This window comes from Syzygium oleosum, unplaced genomic scaffold (genome assembly GCF_021117445.2).
Source record: "Syzygium oleosum isolate NSW1041296 unplaced genomic scaffold, Sole_v2.1 Sole_v2.20, whole genome shotgun sequence".
NCBI classification, from domain to species: Eukaryota; Viridiplantae; Streptophyta; class Magnoliopsida; order Myrtales; family Myrtaceae; genus Syzygium; species Syzygium oleosum.
Window position 1 is genome coordinate 6486116 of NW_026607504.1, and position 20733 is coordinate 6506848.

At 42.8% G+C, this 20733-nt stretch overlaps 1 protein-coding gene across 15 annotated transcripts; it reads left to right on the forward strand.

Annotated features, from left to right (window-relative positions):
- Positions 1-2559: 2559 nt before the first annotated feature.
- Positions 2560-10901, forward strand: LOC130140591 (anaphase-promoting complex subunit 4-like). Of its 15 annotated transcripts, XR_008818574.1 has the most exons (6): positions 2560-2735; positions 2918-3846; positions 4190-4633; positions 4727-4807; positions 10014-10193; positions 10317-10893. XR_008818574.1 is itself a non-coding variant. In XM_056320283.1 (4 exons), exons 2-4 carry the CDS (start codon positions 2960-2962, stop codon positions 10158-10160), a joined length of 249 nt encoding a protein of 82 aa, XP_056176258.1. In that variant the 5' UTR covers positions 2560-2735; positions 2918-2959; the 3' UTR covers positions 10161-10302. The 15 variants fall into 15 exon arrangements, 2 of the variants coding, with proteins under 2 accessions (XP_056176258.1, XP_056176259.1); XR_008818576.1 differs by lacking the exon at positions 4727-4807 and having other exon boundaries at positions 10317-10894; XR_008818581.1 differs by lacking the exons at positions 4190-4633; positions 4727-4807 and having other exon boundaries at positions 2918-3029; positions 10317-10901.
- The last annotated feature ends 9832 nt before the right edge of the window (positions 10902-20733 follow it).

The following is a 20733-nucleotide window of genomic DNA, read 5'->3' on the forward strand; positions in this document are numbered from 1 at the left end:
CATCAGGTTGGCAGTTTTCCGGTAATACCAGGCATCGTCTCGCGTAGTCGTACCGCCTCAGGACGGAAATGTTCCCACGATCGCACATGCCACACCACACACAATTTCTCGTTCATTCACACACTTAACACTCGCTTGCCAAACAAGTTGGCCAATCACACGTGGCCCGTGCACGCATCAATTCACATACAATTCCATGCTCAATAATTGACAATTAATTCAATTTGGCCCGAGCATGCACATAACAAAGCACATTTCAATCCATCAAATCACGGTTCAATAAACACACAAGGCCACTCATGGGCCCACAAACACAGCCACGTTCATAGGCATAAATTCGACATTTCCAAGCATATTAAACACCACAATCCAGCCATACTACCACACACCAAACCGACACCATTTGTCCTTAAATCGAGCCCTAAGCTCACCAATTTCATCCCACAACGTCCGACACTCTATTCAGTCTCACTCCAGCCTCGAAACATGCTCATTTCATCCTCAAATCAACTCATATAACACACATTCAAGCATAAATTCCGGTCATGAGGCAGCAACTAATCAACCTCGACACCCCCACCATTCCACTCATAAAAATGAACATCCAAAGAATCGGGGTAAAATTGGGCAGTTTACACAGTGACCGAAATCCCATCAAAATAAATAGTAAACGAACTCCAAAATTTCTAAATTTTGGATATATCATAAAAAACATCTTGATAAACATTTCTTATGAAGAACACAAAATCCGGTTCAATCTGCAACCATGCCTTTTTGTCCCTCGAAGTCAGGCCAAAATCAGTTCGCTCTAACAGACCGTTTTGTCCTCAAAATACATTTCTTTAAATACCCAAATCACCTTGAAAAGCCTTGAAATTTTTATATGTCATAGAAAAGAAAGTCACAAAAAACTTTTGTGAAGGAAGTTTATTGAAAATAGCTCTGGAAAATTTTATAAAAATTCGGCAAGACAAGAAGGTCGGGATGAACAGTGTTCCGGGCAGTTTCAACACGGTCTGAAAATGGGTTTTCGTGCGACCCAAATGACCTCCAAAAATTCCAAATTTAAAATATGTTATACTTCAAGATGTTGGGAGAAACTTTCATGAAGGAAACTTCCTCAAATTTGGCCCACAAAATTCTCTACAAAAATAGCAAACCGGACGGGTACAGTAACCGCGAATCCGAGAATCACACTAACCTCAAGGATTCAAACCCGAATTGATTTCTACCGAATTTCAACCGCCAAAACTCATTCCCAGACGTCTAATCCAATACGCAACAGCCACTAACAGCCATGATCAGCCACCAACAACCACGATCAACACCCTAATCAACCCCTAAACTACCCTAAACCGCGTCTAAAAGAGTCCGATAATACCCGATGTCCTAGGCAAGGGTTAGATTGTGACTTACCGGACTCTAGACTAACTCGGCTAGAGTGGAACAGGGCGGCGATCGGCGCGGCGGCGCGGCTCGGCGGTGGTGACGACAAGCGGCGGTGGCGATCAGATCGGGCGGTGATCGGCGTGCGGCGGCTCGGCGAGGGGAGGGGGCTAGTTCGGTGGTTGAGGGAGAGAGAGGTGCCGTGAGATGAGAGAGGGAGGAAATGAGGAGAGAGAGAGAGTGGGTCTTAGTCTTAAATGGTCAAAATTTGATCAATTCCGGCAAATTACCATCTTGCCTCTCTCTAATCTTTTTAATCAACGGCCGAGATTCGATCTTATCCTGAAATCAACGGCCCGGATCGAATCTTTTCCAAAATATCCAAGGGCAATTTGGGAATTTCATAAAATTCCAAGGGCAAAAATGTCCAATCAAAAGGTTAGGGCAAAATGACCAAAATGCCTCTCCCTCATAAAACATGCCCTTTATAAATTCTTAGGGGTAAAATGATCACTTTCCTCATTTCTCATCAAAATTGAATTTTTCTGAAGGAATCGGGACAATCCAAAATTACACGTTCCAACCACAACGTCGTCCCAACATCCTGTTGTGACTTTTTAATTTTCCGATGTCCAATTTGGGCTCAATTAAATAATTAAGTTTTATTAAACGCAACTCAAGCGTTTCTCAAACTAACGGGTGGCTCGCTGGGAAAATTCGCATATTCGACCCGTGACTAATAATAAATCGAGTCACGTGCAAGATCGTTCGGTTCGTGACGATTTCGGTTGTCATTTAAATCGCGAGGATCTATCACTAGATCCGAGGGGCACGATCGTTTGGTATAAGTTCAGGGTCGTTCGTCAATTCATTTTGTGGTCCAGCGGAATCACCCGCGATCCCCTACCATGACAATGGCGAACTGACCCCTAGTTATCCTCATATTGGCCAACAGTGGCTCCAAATATCACCTCGGCGATTTTATGGTCGAAAATCAATTCACGATCGAATTTTCTCTTCGTCGTACGAATTTAAATCCCCCATTAGCATTTCCCTAATGGTTAGTATCCCAGGGATGATTAGTTCCGGGCGAGAACTAACTACGAGTACATTCATAAAATCCAGTATTTCATAAATCCCAAATGGATCAATTTTCAGGATGTCACAGAAATCATCAAAGGATCAGGAGCTCAATGTTCCAGGAACTTCTCCAAACCCTGACAATGCATCCTTGGAATGGTAAAGGTTGTTAGCATGTTATCATCCCACATTGCTCGGATTATATTTGACAGAAGCTTTGCAGAGCTGAAAGTGTCAACCTCCACTTTTGTAATCAAGTATGTATGTAGGTCTGTCTGTCTCTCTTATTTTCTCTCCCACTTGTTTCTCTTCTGAGATATTCTCCGCATACTCTAGGACTCACTGGCTTCTTAGGTTTGGCTCCCATTCGGCATTCTTTTGCGACCTAATGGGCGGTCAACTTGATTGTTCTGACTCGGTTTTCTGAAGTTACTTGATTTCCAATTGACAGGTGAAGATCGTGGAGTGAAACCCGAAGAAGGATTTGCTGGCGATGGATATGGAGGACTCAAAGGTGGTGCTTCATCGCTTCAATTGGCAGAGGCTGTGAACAGTCTCTCCTGGTAATTGCTTTGACTAGAGAAAGTTCTCTTTTTTGTTCAATGTGTTCGTTTCTTCAACAATGGCTTGGTGCGCCATTTGAGTCATTTACTTTATCTCATTTTACTTCTTTCTCTTTTCCTAAATGTGCTACGCTCCCTTTTCGCGAGAGGAACCACTGTAATTGCCAATCTAGCTCGATTTGCGTTCGATGGAGGACAAATATAGAGGTGAAGTCCTTGAAAGTGTAATTGAGAACATGATGTCGAACTAAGGAGTTGGTGTTTTATGGAAAAACCAAGAGTGAATGAAGGTAATACGAGTGGAAATTTAGAGATGACTTAGTTGCACTAGGATTAATGTTGTTGAAGTTTCAGGTGAAACTTCTTTTCTAGTTTATGTAGTGGTGATTGTACTTGATATTACGATTATATTGGGTTGTTTAAGTGCACTAATATTTGTTTCAGTGGTACCTAACTTTGTTTGGTCATAAGGAAAGTAAAACTCATATTTACTCGGGATATTATCATCATCCTTAAAAAGAAATGGATAGTTAACATAGAGCAATTTCAAGGTAATTTTCTTAGAAATAACTTTAAACTTTACATGATGGAAGAACTTTCCTGCTGATAATTTTAAATGCTTAAGTTGACTTTTGAGAGTCATTATAAGCTCAACAACATGATGCCTCATACTTCGAAGCCTGAATTATTTTATTCATGATTTAGATTTCTACCCAACCTGTAAGTATCATACTATCTTTCAGTAAAAACCACAAGAAACTATGAAGTTCAGATGTTGAAAGTTGTGAGGCAAATTTGTTGCAAAATTTTAAATATTGTCACATGATTCACTCGTCATTTTTGTTCTCAACTGTCTAAGGCCTACTTAGTTTTAGAAAACGCCTTTAGTTTCCATTTTCATAGAAACTGTTTTCAATGTTTTTGACAAAATATTTCTTTAGTAAAAATAATATTTATCATTAGGGATGAAAATTAGGGATCGATGAAAATTGTGAGAATATGATCAGGTTACATCACATTCAAAAAACAGTCTTAGTTATTCCAAATCTCCATGTTTGCATGTGGAATGAGAATGCTAAAAAGTCATCTTCATTTTGTGATTTCGATTTTGAGAATAGTATTCCTTTTATGCATCAACTGCTTTTGGAGTGTTACCAAAGCATTTTCTGTTCTGTTTTAATACTCAAATTGAAATCAGAACAAACTTTTGAGAATCTTTATCGGCCGAATGCCTCCTTAGATTATCAATCTCTTTCTGTCTGAAGAAAAAATGAACTTCATCAAGTTGCTCAACAGGCTTTGAACATTGATATTTTACTTCATGTCATTCGGACATCATTATCAGTCATGCATAAGCAGTGGGCCGATGCCATCAACATATTTCATGAGAAGTTTGATTTGCTGTCAAACCTTATTAGCGACCATGGCAAGTGGTACTGTTAATACAGAGTGGTAGATGGCGTTTCATTTTTCTTCATTTAACTGTTTTCGTTTGCTTATATAGATCTGACTCGTCTCCTCAGGAGGAATTTTTTAGGCTTCTCGATGGTGCTAGGACCAATCCTGCAGTCCATCAGTTTCTTGTTAATTCTCTGGGTGAAGTGGTATGGCCGGTTTTTTAAGCTCCAATGTTGCTGTAGGACTTTGTTTTTTTTTTTTTGTTGGTTTTTATAATATTAGTATGCTAGTTTGCTCAGTGATAGGGTATGAAGCGTGTATCAAAAGTTGTCTGTGGTGCTGGAAAAGAACTTCAGCTGGTTGTCCTCAATCATCTGCAGGTGCACGTTATTATCTTTGCATTTGACCATTTTCCTTGATAGATAATTAAGTTTGACGCATCTCAGAGAATAGTCTTGGAGGTGATTAGATAGAGATGGGAATTTGTTACGGTAACTTATGCTTCGCACATCTTGAGACACGCTATATTTTTCAGAACGTCCTGATGTTGATTCCTCATACGAACATATCATATGCAATGATATGAATTACCAACATTAAGTGGCTGGAAAGGGTGAAGTAAAATCTGATTTGAGTCTGATTCAACAAGTTGGCAATCTCTCCTATAAGCGTATAATGGAAATTGTAGGTCATTAATCATTGTTTATGGGAAATTTATACTACCAAATTCCACTCATTGCACTCGCTGTAGTAAGTGAAACTCTTCTTTCCTGTGTTAAGTTTACTGTCAACAAGCTAAGGATGAGAATGAAAACTCAGTTATCCGAAGAAAATGAGCAGAAAACTAACTGGTGGGTGCTCGGATGACAGTGAATGGATCCTACATGGATCTAATTTGTGATGCATAACCATGGTTATGGGAGCCTCTGTTCACAATCATTTGTTTCGTGCTTAGATGTGAGAATTGATTATTTTATATTATTATTTTTTTTATCATATCTTCATATCATGATTTTTTATAAGCAAAAGTACATCACAAGTGCCATAACTTGTGTACGGCGATCACTTTGGTGCCATAACTTTTTTTCGGATCACTTTGGTGCCAAGTCGGAGCAAAAAAGATCACTTTAGTGCCAATTTGGCCGGAAATCCGACGTGGCATTTTTTATTAATTTTTTACGCCGACGTGGCTCGCCGGAGGCTGAGTCAGCCTGTACAGTCAGCATTTTTAATTTTAAATAAATTTTTTAGCCTGTACAGTCAGCATTTTTAATTTTAAATATTTTTTTTTTCTTCTTTCCTTTTTCTTTTCTTTTCATTTTTTTCTTTTCTCCCCTCGCTTGCCGGTTGCCGGTGGCCGGTCGACCACCGGCGAAGCCCGGGAAGGGCTCGGCGAGGGCGGCCTTGCCCATGGCCGGAGAGGGCGGCCGACCCTCGCCGGCGACGGGCGAGGCCGCCCCTCGCCGGCCCGAGCGAGGCTGCCTTCGCCGGCCGCCGGCGAGGGTCGCCCTCGCCGGATGCGGCGAGGGCGACCTCGCCGATGTCGGGCGAAGGAAGCCCTTGCACAGGCGGGCGAGGGTCGCCCTCGCCGGATCTGGTGAGGGTGACCCTCGCCGGCGTTGGGCGAGGGTCGCCCACGCCCGACTCGGGCGAGGCTTCCCTCGCCCGCCCGGGCGAGGGCTTCCCTCGCCCGACGCCGGCGAGGGTCGCCCACACCCGACTCGGGCGAGGGCGACCTCGCCCGCCCGAGCGAGGGCTTCCTTCGCCCGGCGCGGCGAGGGCGACCTTCACCGGCGTCGGGCGAGGGCAGCCCTCGCTGGGCGGCGAGGCCGACCTCGCCTGTCGCCGGCGAGGGTCGGCCGCCCCTCGCCGGCCATGGGCAAGGCCACCCTTCGCCCAGCCCTTCCCGGGCTTCGCCGGTGGCCGGTCGGCCACCGGCAACCAGCCGGCGATGGGAGAAAAGAAAAAAAAGAAAAGAAAAGAAAACGGAAAGAAAAAAAAAAGGAAAAAAAATATTTAAAATTAAAAATGCTGACTGTACACGTTAAAAAAATTATTTAAAATTAAAAATGCTGACTGTACACGCTGACTCAGCCTCCGGCGAGCCACGTCGGAGTAAAAAATTAATAAAAAATGCCACATCGGATTTCCGGTCAAATTGGCACTAAAGTGATCTCTTTTGCTCCGACTTGGCACCAAAGTGATCCGAAAAAAAGTTATGGCACCAAAGTGATCGCCGTACACAAGTTATGGCACTTGTAGTGTACTTTTGCCATTTTTTATATAACACCTCTTTTTTGGCAGAATAATGCTGAGGATGTTGAGTCCTAGTATTGAAATTGGTTTACTAAGTTGCATGCCAAATAGATTCGTGTGAGGTGTTTGCGACCTACTTACGTTTTATACTCGCATTTTGCCTCTTCAAATCAATTTTGTATACTACTCTTAGTCCCTAGTATTGCTCTGTTTTTGGTAGTGTGTTGGTAGCTCTTTGGATCCAAAGTTTCTCTTGAACTTTTTAGATCTTGACTTTCAGTAGTAGCGGCACCCTTTTGTCACAGTGATCTTACTTGCAAAAGGAATTATAACTGTGAGTTAATAGAGTGTTTTTTCCCTCGATAAGTGCATGGTATGTGGATGATGGTTATGCTGATTAGCGCAAAATCATATGTGAAATGTTGATGTTGGTACTTGAAACTATATGATTAGATAACAAGTGTTGGAATAAAGGGTAATTGGAATAACTTAAAATCTTCAGCAAAGTATTAGTTTCTTTTTATAGATTATATAGTTTACCTGTAGGACACCAAGGGGGCGCAACCCATATACAAAAGGAGCCCAAAAAACTACAGCCATATACAAAACAACTCCCAAAACTGAAAGGGAGCTCAAATACCAGATAAATCATTGACTAATCAACCAAGGCATTTACATCTATATGCAAGTTTGCACTATATCAAAAGTGTATGACTTTAAGCCAATTTCCATCAAATAGAATGGAAGATTTCTCTTCATCAGAAGCTCTCTTGTTCTGCTCCTTCCAAATCAGCCAAAAGACACGGGAATTGAGTTAATCCTACTTGTTGTGCTGTTAACGAATGCCCTGCCATGCCCAAAGTTCTTGCTCGACAAAACCTCCGGTAGCCCAAGATAACATGGTGCAAGCATAGGAAACTGTCCAAACCATTCTTGTCCAAGTACAGTGAAGGAGGAGATGCCGCACGGACTATACCTCCTTGTGCTGAGGAAACACCTGTTAACCAGTTTTTGCCTTATTTCTAAAGTAAGGATTCGTTCCCAGGTTTCTTCCCAAGTAGAAAGAGAAACTCTAATTGGAATCCTCACTTTCCAAATTGCTTTCTGAGGAAAATCTGTTCTACCACGAATCTCCCTATCGAGCAGCTTGTAGTAAGACTATACAGAAAAAATTCCATCTCTTCCGTTGTTCCACACAAGAGCATCCTTAAAAGCAACAGAAATCTTTGAATTATGCAAGACATAAAAGAAGGCAGGCAAAAGCTTCGAACTCCTAATCTTGGGCTTGGCTCATGGACTCAATATTCCATATGATCATTTCGTTGTTTAAACGATAACAATCTGCAACCAAAGCTTCCTTGTTCCTTGAGAATCAATTTCCATTGCTTGGGAGTGTAAGTTTTCTAGTAAATCTACCCCAAATTGGAATAAGATTCTTACAATTGAAAATCTTAGGAAACGGAATTTGATTTTTCATTGTGTGTGAAAGCATTTGAGGGAAAATGTTGATCATCTCTTTCTTCTTTCTGACTTTGCTCCCAAGCTTTTGCATCAAATCTTCGGCTTGTCTAAGATGGTTTGGTTCTTGCCACCAGTTTTTTAGTTGTTGGAATTCCTAATTAGGAGGATCAATTTCCAAGAAGTCCTGAAGTGCCGCACCTTTGTCTCATGTGGGGCCTTAGGAAAGAAAGCAACAAAATGTAGGGTTTGGAATCTTTGGTTGCTTCTGGGTTGTACCTTTTAACCGGCTTTGAGCATTATGTTTTGATTCTGTATACTCTTCTAATGCTTTATTTTTGTTTGTTTTTCTTTTGTTTTTTTCTTATATATACTGATGTACTGGAACTTTTTCTTTCAACAAAATCCTTTATTATCTAGTGAAAATATATTGCCAGTTTATTCCCCTGCCAAATCCATGTCCATGCATGTAGGCATTTGTGTGTTGTGAACATGTGCTTCGGTGTGCACCTATGTGTGATCATGTGCTTGCACAGGTGTTCCCCCACATGTACATGCACACTATAGGGCTGTTGTTAATTAGATCAGATTCTGTGCTTCTCTTGGGTAGTATGACTCATGTACGCGCTACACATTCTTGTTGATTACTACTATAGTGAGAAATGATGTTTCTAGTTATATTCTTTAAGGTTATAGACTCTCCTGTTTTATTTTTTGATAGGTAAGTCTATTATTGAGCAACGAGAGCACCAAGGGGATGCCTCTTATTTACAAATTACCACCTATAAGTTCATATTTACCTTCAAAATTAAAGAAAGACTAGGTGTCCCAATAACTGCCACCACAATGTGAAAAAAATAAGGTGGAAAGCCAAAAATCCATTACAGCACCTATAGAATTTTCCTCATCTTTAGAAGCCTGCCTATTTCTTTCTTACCAAGGGTTATGAACTCTCTTTAACTCCATGATACAGCTGATCAATGCTTTCAAGCTCCTTTCTCCTTTTGTCTATTCAAAATGCGTATTCACGACGGTGTAGAATTTCGTGGAACAATTTCCAAAAGATAAAAAGATTAAGCTATGAAATAAAGATGTGGTTTACTATTTAAACGTTATAATACTCTGCCTCTCTCGTAGGCTGGGACTTTGCCTTAGATTGAAGTGTAAACATTTGATAATTGGGGAGATAAATAGGTAACGGGGAGAGTTTTGAATCGAGTACCTCCTACTCTAGTTCCATGTGGAATTTTTGGGACTAGTGCTAAGTGGTCAAAAGCGTAAGCTGTTGGATAGAGATGCGGTTCAATATTAGAATGTTGTAAAGAAATTGCCCTTCCCCAAGCTAACAACAGAAGGGCTAGGTTTTTGTCTCCTTGAAAACACTAGCAATTCCTGTCAATATTGTGCTTATAGCCCGCAATTATCACATAAAGGGCCTCTCTCTCTCTCTCTCTCTCTCTCTCTCTCTCTCTCTCTCTCTCTCTCTCTCTCTCTCTTCTCTCTTAGAGCGACTTTGGGGCAGGACTTGATAATTTCACATGAACATTCCAAACTTCTATCCTGCTTGCATGAATTGGATAGCAGACTAGGTTGCATTTCTTTAATGAATTTTCCAATGTAACTTTTATTTGTCAGAGACTCTAGAGCATGTTGTTTAGTTCAAACAAGTTTGCAGAAGATGAAGATGGCTTGTAATGACCATTTACTGTGTAAAACATTTTCTTTCGTAAACTTTTAACTTCGATGGTTCCAGCATGTAACTTATGTGTTCAATGCTATTTTTATCCCTCATGAGTGCGTCGGTTTCCTTAATAAGAGATGATATTTGACTTATGGGGTTAAGTAATTGAAGTATTGTTATTTACTTAGCAGCTTGCTGTAGAAATTATTGTCTTCAGAATGGGTGAGCTCAGGGGTCTTTCAGGATGGCGTTCTCGTTATCTAGGTATTGGTTTGGATGAGACACTGGTGGCTATTGCAGTAGAAAAGGCTGGAATGCTGCTTTTACAGGTTGAGTGATTCATAAGGGTGCTCTCATATGTTGTGCAGCCGGTATGCCTATTAAAATCTTTCTTATGATTTCTCTACCTTTCTTGATAAATGTAAGTGACTGATGTCAGAGCCAAGTGATCAACTTTTAACATACAGTAGGTTTCTCTAACTTTTGTCAATCAGGGTCCTTCCTTATGGTGAATTCCTATATACTCTTGTGAATTTCGACAGCGAACTTCTTGTCGTGTTCTTGAAGTTTCTACATGATCAAGATCCGGTCATGCAGCTTCTGGATCTATCTGAGGCTGATGAAGAAATTGACATTGATCCGTGAGTGATTTTCTCTAACTTGTTCTAGTTCCTAATTATATGTCCTTTACAATATGGCACCTGGAACCCCAGAATCTTTAGTTGTTAGTTGTTTATACCTGATGAACGTACCAAATGGAATGTTTGGCATCACCATGTATAGAAAGCTTCCGGTGGAAATTCCTTGTGTACTTATATCTTGAAAGTTAAACTTTTTCCTGTCATTTCAGTTCACATATACTTTTTTTTTGGTTGAGTCACATATACTTTTACTTAGGCTAAGTTGTGACATGTCATTATCGTTGATAGAATGGCTAACCAATGAATTATAAATTTTTTCTCTTGTGAATTATCTGTGAGCTTTGCTCCTCGATCTTCTTAATGAATTTCATTCAGCTAATAAGAAAAGGTTCGCCTAGCCCTAGTCATAGAATCATATGTATCATCCAGAGACATGAAGCAAGACTGGATTCATGTAACATCCTGAATTCGACCCACTTCCGGGATTAATAAAATAGATGATTATTTCTCGTTTCGTTTTAGTAAGTCTCGTCCGGAACTGATCATTCTCGGGATACTGACCATTAGGGAATGGCTAATTACGAAACGGTACGTGGACCCAAGAACTCGACCGTGAATTGAGTCCGATTCCAAGATACAACGAGAGAATATTTCGTGCCGAGGTGGGCCGGTCCAAGGAGAGTGACGGATTGGTTCGACCGACGACGTACGATCGGATAGCGGGTGATTTCGCATGACCGAGAGTACGCGCGACGGACAGTCCCGAACTTGTTCCGGACAACCGCGACCCCTGGGACTAGCGATAAATCCTCGCGTCCTCGGGGAAATCGACATCATCACGACTCGAGTAATCCTAAGTCGATACGCGTAACCCTAAACAGCCTCCCGTTAGTGAGAGGCGCTAAAATTGCAAATTGAGCTAAATCGATCGTGGAACTGAGTCCGGACTTCGGTGTTGAATTTCGTGGGCGTGCACGATTATTTTGGAAGGACGACGTCATTTTTATGTGGCCACTCCTATTTGGGATCAATAGAGTCGAAAATTGAAAATTTGACCTGGGACCGGAAAATTACCGTTTTGCCCTTGTGCCCTAGGCTTGTATTCCGAATTTTGGAATTAATTGGGTATTATTTTAGGGTTTTATAATAGTTTGTTTCAACCCAATAATGATAGGATTTTGGACCTTAATGCCCCTAGATTTTTTTTATTTGATTTGATCCTAGCCCTTGGATTAGGGGTAAGATTGTCATTTGTGCAAGGTTGGTCAACCACCCCACTATCTCACTCTCTCTATACACTCTCTAGCCTCTCTCTCTCTCCCTCATTTCACCATCACCACCACCGACCATCCCCTCTCTCCCCTCTCCCGCGAGCTCTTCCCATCCCTCTCTCCCCGCGCCGCTCACCGCCGCCGGGGCGCCGCCGCCGCCGCCGGTGCTGCTCGCCGAGGCCACCCGTCCTAGCCAGCCTCACCCCACCATCACCATTCCGTTCCCCTCTCCTCTCCCTCTCGCTGTGTCCCTCTCTCTCCCGTTCTCTCTCTCTCTCTCTCTCTCTCTCTCTCTCTCTCTCTCTCTCTCTCTCTCTCTCTCTCTCTCTCTCTCTCGGCCGCTCAAGAGCCTCGCCGGAGCCGCCGCTCACCGCCATGTTCCGGCGCAGAACCGCCACTGTTCAGCCGCTCTCGCCTTCTGTCCAGCTTAGTTGGGAGCTTAGGAAACCGGGTGAGTACAACCCTAAACCCTAATTAGACTAATTTACATTTCTAGATGAGTTGTAGGGGTTAATTAGGGTATTTTAGGGGTTAAATTGTGGAGATTGTTAGGGGCTGATATGGTGGCTGATTTCGCGGCTTAGTGTGATAATTTAATTGAGGTTTAGTGGCTTAGAATGTGCCGGTTAATGGCTGGAAAGGTTGGACTGAATTGGCCCGAGTTCGGTTAAGTTCGGGTTCAATTGTGCAATATTGTGCGCGCCTAGTATGGCCCTCATGGTGGCTGATTTGGGTGATGTTTTGGGGAACCTAATGGAGTATTTTGAGGATATTTATTGGCCGAGAGTGACCCGTTTGGTGGCTGTCCATATCGGGTTTGAATTGGACAAGGCGCGAACAATTTGAGGTTTAATTGTGTAATTAACGGGAATGTTTAGATTGGCGGTTTAGGTGGCTGAATTGTCTTCAGTTGTGATTAATTTGGGATGCCGTGTCATGTGCCTAGTGTGACTAAGAATGGAGTAGCTTGGCGGGCCTTGAATGCGCGGATTCATGTTGATCTAATTGTGCGATTTACATGTGTGAATTATGTACCGTGCAAGAGTGCTTTGAATTGCTTTCATGGTCATGCTAATAGGCTGGTTGGGCATATTGAAATGCGGATTGAGCATATTGCGTTGTGAATTGAACACGTGGTGTTATGCAATTGAATGCTCATTGTGAAATTCGTGAATGCCCAAGTGTGAACTTTATGGCCATGAGTGTGCATCTCGAACATTGGCATAACATGTGTATATACGAGTGTGCACGAATGACATGAGCATGTGATCACCTAAAATGCCCTGATGCGTTTTACGCGGGGTTCAGATAATAATTGGTGATTGTGAATGTGTGATCACATAAAACCCTGATGCGTTTTACGCGGGTTATTGAACCCGTACTGAGGCGTGTTACGCAGGACGATGCCCGGATTACCAGAAGATGACCAACCTGAGGCGTTTTACGTGGGTTGTGTGTCATGAGCCTGATGCGTTTTACGCGGGCCGGAGATCGATCTCAGAGTAATGGACCTGATGCGTTTTACGCGGGTCGGAGGAGAAATGGATACATGGCAAGTGTGCAAGAGTGCAAGTGTGCGAAAGTGCATTGTGAGCATGAGCATGAGTGTGAGCATGAACATAGCATATGCATGATATGCGTCGTGACCAAGTGATGTCATGCATGTGCCATAAGTGGGTTCTGTGTTATTATTATGATTTATAATTGTCTAACCTGCAGGACCAAGGTAAGTTTGGATTTGGGCCCGAGGGCCTAAGTCATTCATATTATGGATTGTGTGATGTTTAGTACTCGTCAGGAGGTGCATGTTAGCCTAGTTTAGGTTTAGGGAACCTACTCGCTGAGATTTATTCTCACTGTTGCTTAAACCCCACCTTTCAGACCCCCGATCCTGAGGATGCCTGAAGTTCCGGTACGTTTTGGGATTCCGCATCAGCTAGAGCGGACGAGGACGGTACACCCCGTAGGGAACGGGGAGTCATATATTAGGCACTATACTTTAGTATGGGTGGATGTGAGGGAAACGCATTACCAGACCCACGAATATGTAGCCCGGTGCTTTAGGGATCGCTTCGGGGAACATGGTCCTCTCCGAACTTTTGATGTCCCGTTTACCGAGCTGGGCACGAGGTACCCCCAGTGCCCCGATGGAGAGGTGGCTGATCCTGGTTCTTCAGCTGAGGAGAGTGCGAGCTCCGACGGGGTACCTGTAGAGTATGAGGTGGATGAGCCCGATCCGATGGACTTGGAGCCGACTGATGAGGACGCTGATCCGGAGCCAATGGAGCCGGGTGATGAGGAGCCAGAGCCCATGGAGCAGGAGGACGAGGCCGAGCCGATGGATTCCGAGGAGGAGTCAGTTGGGGCCGAGTCTGAGCAGGATTCCTTAGACTCTGAGGTTGAGCTGTCTGATAGCTCTTCAGAGTCATCGGGATCCGACTCGGACTGGGTTCCGTAGGTCCAACCTTAGTCCTAAATAGATCGGGCCATAACCTTTTTGACTGGAGCCCCTTCTAGTTTAGTAACCTTGATCGCCCCGGGCCGCTTACCCCTTTTTGTCAGTAGTGGCCATTGACCCGCTTTTGATTTTTTTGAGCGCAGGCTGTAAATGGATGATGTATATGGTTCCCAGTATCTATGCAAGTGTATATTCGTTCTTGTTGGTTGTTGTTCGGCTATCCTTGGTTATGTGGTTTTAAACTGTTCGGGTGTTTGGTTATTTCCGCTGTGCTTCGTGTTCTCTGAAATTTGGGCATTGGGTCGGCGGCGCGTCCTGGGACGTCGCATTCGAATCGACCTTTGCAAGGGATATGGCGCGCTGTAGGGTGCGGGGCGTGACGATTCATAATTGGACATTAGATGACCTTATAATTCCAAGGGTGGTAGGTCATCTCTTCATCCTTGTGCCTGAAATTTGGTGAGGCAATGGTTTGGATACTGTGAGGTGTGGTCATCTCTTCATGTACTCTAGCGGCTAATTTTGTTGGCCTTTGCTAGGTTGTGCAATCCATTTATATAGCAGAGAATTAGAATATTAGGGTGTAATGGAAATTGGTCATGCTTTAAATGTCGAAATGATATGCTGTCAAGCCTAGTATTATTTTCATGTGCTTTAGCGGCTGACTTATGCTTTAAGGCAATGTGACCAAATTAGTTGCCAAAACTGAGGATATGAGTTAACGGACACCCACCAAAGCACTAAAGCTAGGATCTTTTCTGCAATAACACCACAAACGAAAAAGATACAGCACACTACACTTAGAAGAAGAAATAGAGCATCTGGAGGTAGTGAAAGATCCAGATCATCCATAAAAAAATACAAAAGTAACCCTTAGTTTCATTTCTTTTTATTGCGAAGTCAATGATCACGCCCCTCACATAAGGATTTGAAGAACGACTTCCTCAGGGGACGTGCGCTTCTGGAATATCGGTGCGCACACTCGTTTTAGTGTGGATCACTTCATCTTTTAAATTTAGGAAAAACTGAATGTCATGCATCTAAACTTAGGATAAAGGAAAGGACAGGTATTTGAACAAAAGGCCAACAAGGTTTAAGCAGAGGAATTGCTTTGTGCTAGGGATGAGCCTTAATCTTTGGAAACTTGAATTCAGTGAGGTTTGGGTTCATACATTTCATTTCCTCACGAATTGGTGTTCCAAATGCCTGAAGAAAAATGAGAAATGTAAATATCAAGTACTGCCAGTAATGCAGAACAATATGAGTTAACAGAGGGAGAATCAACCCTGATGATCTCCAGGATTTGGCAACTCCACTTTCACCTGGAAAGAGAGGCTGTCATATGTGCTACAGCCGGGGAAAAGAGGTAAAGAATCATAGCTACTAAGGCTGTCAATAAAGTCCGGCCCGCCCCGGACCGGCTCGAACCGACCCGGCCCAGCCCCGAAATTTAGGGCTTCTTCGGGGCGGGCCTCCTCTGGGTCGGAAATAATTTTAAATTTTGAATATTATCTTTATTTCGGGCCGGGTCGGTCCGGGCCGGGCTTTTTTGACAGCCGGCCCGTGACTTAAAAAACCCTAGCGCATCCTCCTCTTCCTCCTCTTCTCTTCCCTCTTCTTCTTCGCTTCGCCTCTTCTTCTTCCTCCTCCTCCTTCACCAGACCATCGCAGCCCCTCTCTCTCTCTCTCTCTCTCTCTCTCTCTCTCTCTCTCTCTCTCTCTCTCTCTCTCTCTCTTCTTCTTCCTCCTCCTCCTTCACCAGACCCTAGCGCATCCTTCCCCCGGGTCGGTCCGGGCCGGGGTCGTGGGGCTGTTCCTCGCCTAGTCGCCGCACCTCTTCGCCGGCGACGCGGCGTCGCACCAGAACGAGGACCCTTCGATCGCGGCTGCCGGATGCCCCACCCCGGCGGCGGCAGGAGGGACGCCGCCGCCGCCGCCACCGCCGCCGAGGAGGGGGGAGTGGATGCGGCGTGGTGGTGGTGGGGATCCCGCCTGAGGCGCATCAGGAGCTCGACCACCATCCTGTCCTCCGCCATCGGCGTCCTCACCCACTCGTCCTTCGCCACTGGCGGCCGAGAACCCAATTTACCCACCTCCTCCTGCTCTGGGGAGGCGCCACCGCCAGCACCGCCGTCCTTTCCCTCCAGCGACTCCCCACCTCCTCCTGCTCCCCCAACTGCAAACCCGAAAACCCGGACCGACCTGACTCGGGCCGACCCGGATTTTCGCTTCGGGTTCTATGCGTTTTGGGTCGGGTCAGGTCAGAGAAAGCATGCGCCCCTTGTGATTCAGGTCGGGTCAGGTATCACAGAAACCCGACCCGACCCGACCCATTGACACCCCTAATAGCTACCATCATATAGGCTAACACAATTTAAGAGAATCGGAACTTCATGTACTATTCTTTCGACATAAATTGTTGCCGTTGATGGAAATATTTTTTATTGGCCGATTATTTCAAGCGACACGAGCGATCATTTTCCAGATGATTCATTTTCCGCGAAACTCACGGAGCCCAAGTTTTCAGCTATCTTCCCTCGCCGAGCTAGCTTTCTGCTAATACCAGTCTCTCGTCCATCACCTTCAAACAGCCAATCGAAGAAAATCAACTTCGGCCACAGCGCAAATGCAAGGGGAAAGGAGAAAAACCCGAGACTCAAAAGAGATTTCCCAGTTCACCCGCTAAAGCAAAATGCAACTATCTTCGCTTAGACAAGCTGGAATTGCCGCTACAAAGAAAGCATCTTTGGTACGAGGCGTGCAAAAACGAGAAGGTGGGGGAGAAAACCTCCAACAACTTACTGCGGAGCTCGGAATCTCTCGCATTATACAATGCTTCATCTCCTTCAAAAAAGGAGCGCGCACGGTCTCTCTGTAAACTCGAATCATCAGCGAAACGAACGAACGCGAAGCGAGCTGCTGAGGCCTAGGAAGAGGCCGAAGTGCCAACTCCGACTTCGATTCGCAACTTGGCGCCCAGTGGTCGGCTGTGCTGTCACGCCGCCGACGCCAGCTTTAGCGACCCGAGAGATTATCGGGTACGCTGCGCATCGCGATGGGAGGACCCTCCGATCAGCGTGGTGCTAGTCGCGAGCAGCCATCGTGATGCGAGGCTGATCAAACAGACTATCTTAGAAGAAAAGGAAAATCCGATTGGTGAACACTGAACAGCAACGTTAGCCGGTGGCGTGTCTTTTTCGACCGTTAGACGGTGTTTGCAAGTTTTTCTAGATCAATGCCAAACATCAGCTCCGATGACAAATTTTGAAAGTACAATTTCAATCCTTAAATTACAAGAAAAAATATATATATTTACGTAATTCTGAGATATGAGGGCGGAGGCCGGATTACTTTGAAACCCATGAGACATTCTACAAATGTCATGAATCGATTAAAAATACGACTTTTAGCGTCTATTATTATTTCGATTGCAATAATTAGGAATAATAAGAGAATTAAAAACCGCATCCTAAATTGGCCTTACTTTGCTGGATATGGGGCTGGTGTTGAAGCGGGGATGGGGATTAAATGTAGTCTGAATATTACATCAAGGTAGCGAATGATAACCATTCTGTTCCAGAATGAGTTCCTAAAACAGAAATAGATTTTTCTATTTCTGGTTCCAGGATAAGTTTCTGAGAAAAGAAACCCGTTTGATAACGACCAAAAATTTCTATTTCTGGAACAGAAACTCGTTTGATAACAGCACAAAATTTCTATTTCCTGAAACAAAAACCCGTTTGATAAACAACACAAAATTGTATTTCCAGGAACAAAAATCCATTTTTTTAGAAATGGAATAAAAATAATTAGAAAATCCAAAAAATTCCTAAAAATCTCAAAAAAATTCAAAAAATCCAAAAAAATTTGAAAAATTCTAGAAAAATTCATCACAATTTCCAAAAAATAAAAAAATTCAGATTTCGGGAAAATAGGAAATTTGTTGAATTTTTTCAAAAAAATCAAAAAATCAAAAAATTCAAAACTTCATAGAATGGCTTAAAATACCTATGGCCACCCACTTTTAGTGAAATTTAAATTTTTTTAGGTGCCCAAAAAAAAATAAAAAAATCAAAAATTTCAAAACTTCACAGAATAGTTTAGAATACATGTGGTCACCAACTTTGAGTGAAATTTAAATTTTTTAAGGTGCCCAAAACAATTCAAAAACTCAAAAATTTCAAAACTTCACAGAATAGCTTAGAATACCTGTGGCTACCCACTTTGAGTGAAATTTTAATTTTTTGTGGTGAAAAAAAAAGCAAAAAATCAAAAATTTCAAAACTTCACAGAATAACTTAGAATATCTGTGGCCATCCACTTTGAGTGAAATTTAAATTTTTTTAGGTGCCGAAAAAAAAAACATAAAAAAATCAAAAATTTTAAAACTTCACAGAATGACTTAGAATGCCTCTAGCCACCCACTTTGAGTGAAATTTAATTTTTTTTTAGGTGTCCAAATGGTATTTTTTATTTTTTTATTTTTTTTCGGCACCTAAAGAAAATTAAATTTCACTCAAAGTGGATGACCACATGTATTCTAAGCCATTTTGTGAAGTTTTGAAATTTTTGATTTTTTGCTTTTTTTTCTTTTTTTCGGCACCTTAAAAAAATAAAATTTCATTCAAAATTGGTGGCCACAGGTATTCTAAGCCATTTTGTAAAGTTTTGAAATTTTTGCTTTTTTGCTTATTTTTATTTTTTTCCGGCACCTAAAAAAAATTAAATTTCGCTCAAAGTGGGTGGCCACAGGTATTCTAAAACATTCTGTAAAGTTTTTAAATTTTAGATTTTTTGATTATTTTATATTTTTTTTGGCATCTAAAAAAAATTAAATTTCGCTCAAAGTGGGTGGCCATAGGTATTCTAAGTCATTTTGTGAAATTTTGAATTTTTTGATTTTTTTGATTTTTTTCGGCACCTAAAAGAATTTAAATTTCGCTCAAAGTGGGTAGCCACAGATTCTAAACCATTCTGTGAAGTTTTGAAATTTTTGATTTTTTGCTTTTTTTTCCCACCTCAAAGATCGTGACTTCCAGATGAACATGTGTTTTGAATAAAGAGTTCTCTCAGAAATGATTCTCATTTTTGGTCTAGAAATAGAAAACCTACTTTTTTTTGTTCTATTTCTAGTTCAGAATCGGTTTTGGAACAAAAAGTTGTTCCAGAAATAGAAAAATAGAATTGCGTTACCAAACGGATTTCTGGTCCAAAGCTATTTTTGGGAACAAAAAACCAGTTATGGACAGAACCAGAATGGTTATCATGCGCTACCCAAATGTACAGTGCACTATTTCTTATACATAAATATATTTTTACCCTCAATATGCTAGATCAGATCAAGTGTTTATTCGCCGACTCAGTATCTTAAGTTCACCTCTTTCGTGGCGTCACCTTGCTATTGAGATTTCAATTTCATCCACTGTGTTCATCTGTACCATTATGTTGGTTAATCGGGAAGGGTACCCGATATTCTCGGGTTAGATTCTCTCCCAACTTGCCGGCTTGCAAACATTCGATGCCAAAAGATTCTAAGGGCCCGTTTGGTAACGTGTCAAACAGTAAAAATTTCTATTCTTTTGTTTCCAGAAATAGTTTGGGAACAGAAATGCGTTTGGTAAACTTTTTGTTCCCTAGCACATTTTTGCAAAAATTTGTGCCCAGAAACAGTTTTGGAAGAGAAACAAGAAGTAAAAAAAAGTTGCTTCTTGTTTCTCGGCACAATTTTGAGAATCAGTTTTTTTCTTCTTTTTCTTTTTTTTGTTTTCTTCTTTTTGTGTTGCTCTTCTTGGGCTGTGGCCGGTCGCCGGCCGCCGGCGAGGGCGTCACGGCCCTCGCCGGCCGCCGGCGGAGGCAAGGGTCGCCCTTGCGGCGAGGGCGAGGGTGGACACTCGCCGCTGGGCGAGGCATCTCGCCGTCGCGACCCACGGCGAGTCTCGGCCTCGCCCGATCTAGGCGAGGCCGACCTCGCCGTGGGTCGCGACGGCGAGGCCGGGCGGCGAGGCAGCGGCGAGGGCCGTGACGCCTAGCTTGTGGCCGGTCGCCGGCGCCGGCGACCGGCCATGGCCAAAGAAGGAAGGATAGAAAGAAAAAAAAAGAAAAAAAAAAAACAATTTAAAATAATATTAAAATATTATTAATAAAAAGAAATTTTGTGTAGTTACCAAACGTATTTCTGTTCTTTTCTATCCCAGGAATAGAAATTTTGGACAGTTACCAAACGCCTTCAAATGCTTAGAAATTGTTTCCGGGCACAGAATAAAAAAGAACCATTTCTGAGTAGAAATAGTTCCCCGGCATAGAAACATTGTCATGCGCACTCTAACTCGATAAGTTCTCCTCTCGGTTTTTTTTTTTTTATTGTGGTCGTCGAGTTCTCTTCTGTGTTTAATGTGCAAGACAAAAGCTAAACATTATCACAAGTGAAGGAACATGGTAGGAGCGCGCAGCAAAAGTCATTCACCTACATCCGGGCAGATCGCCAAAAACTTAAATAATGAGTTACGGACCAACTATGATATAACAACTGCTCAACACAACA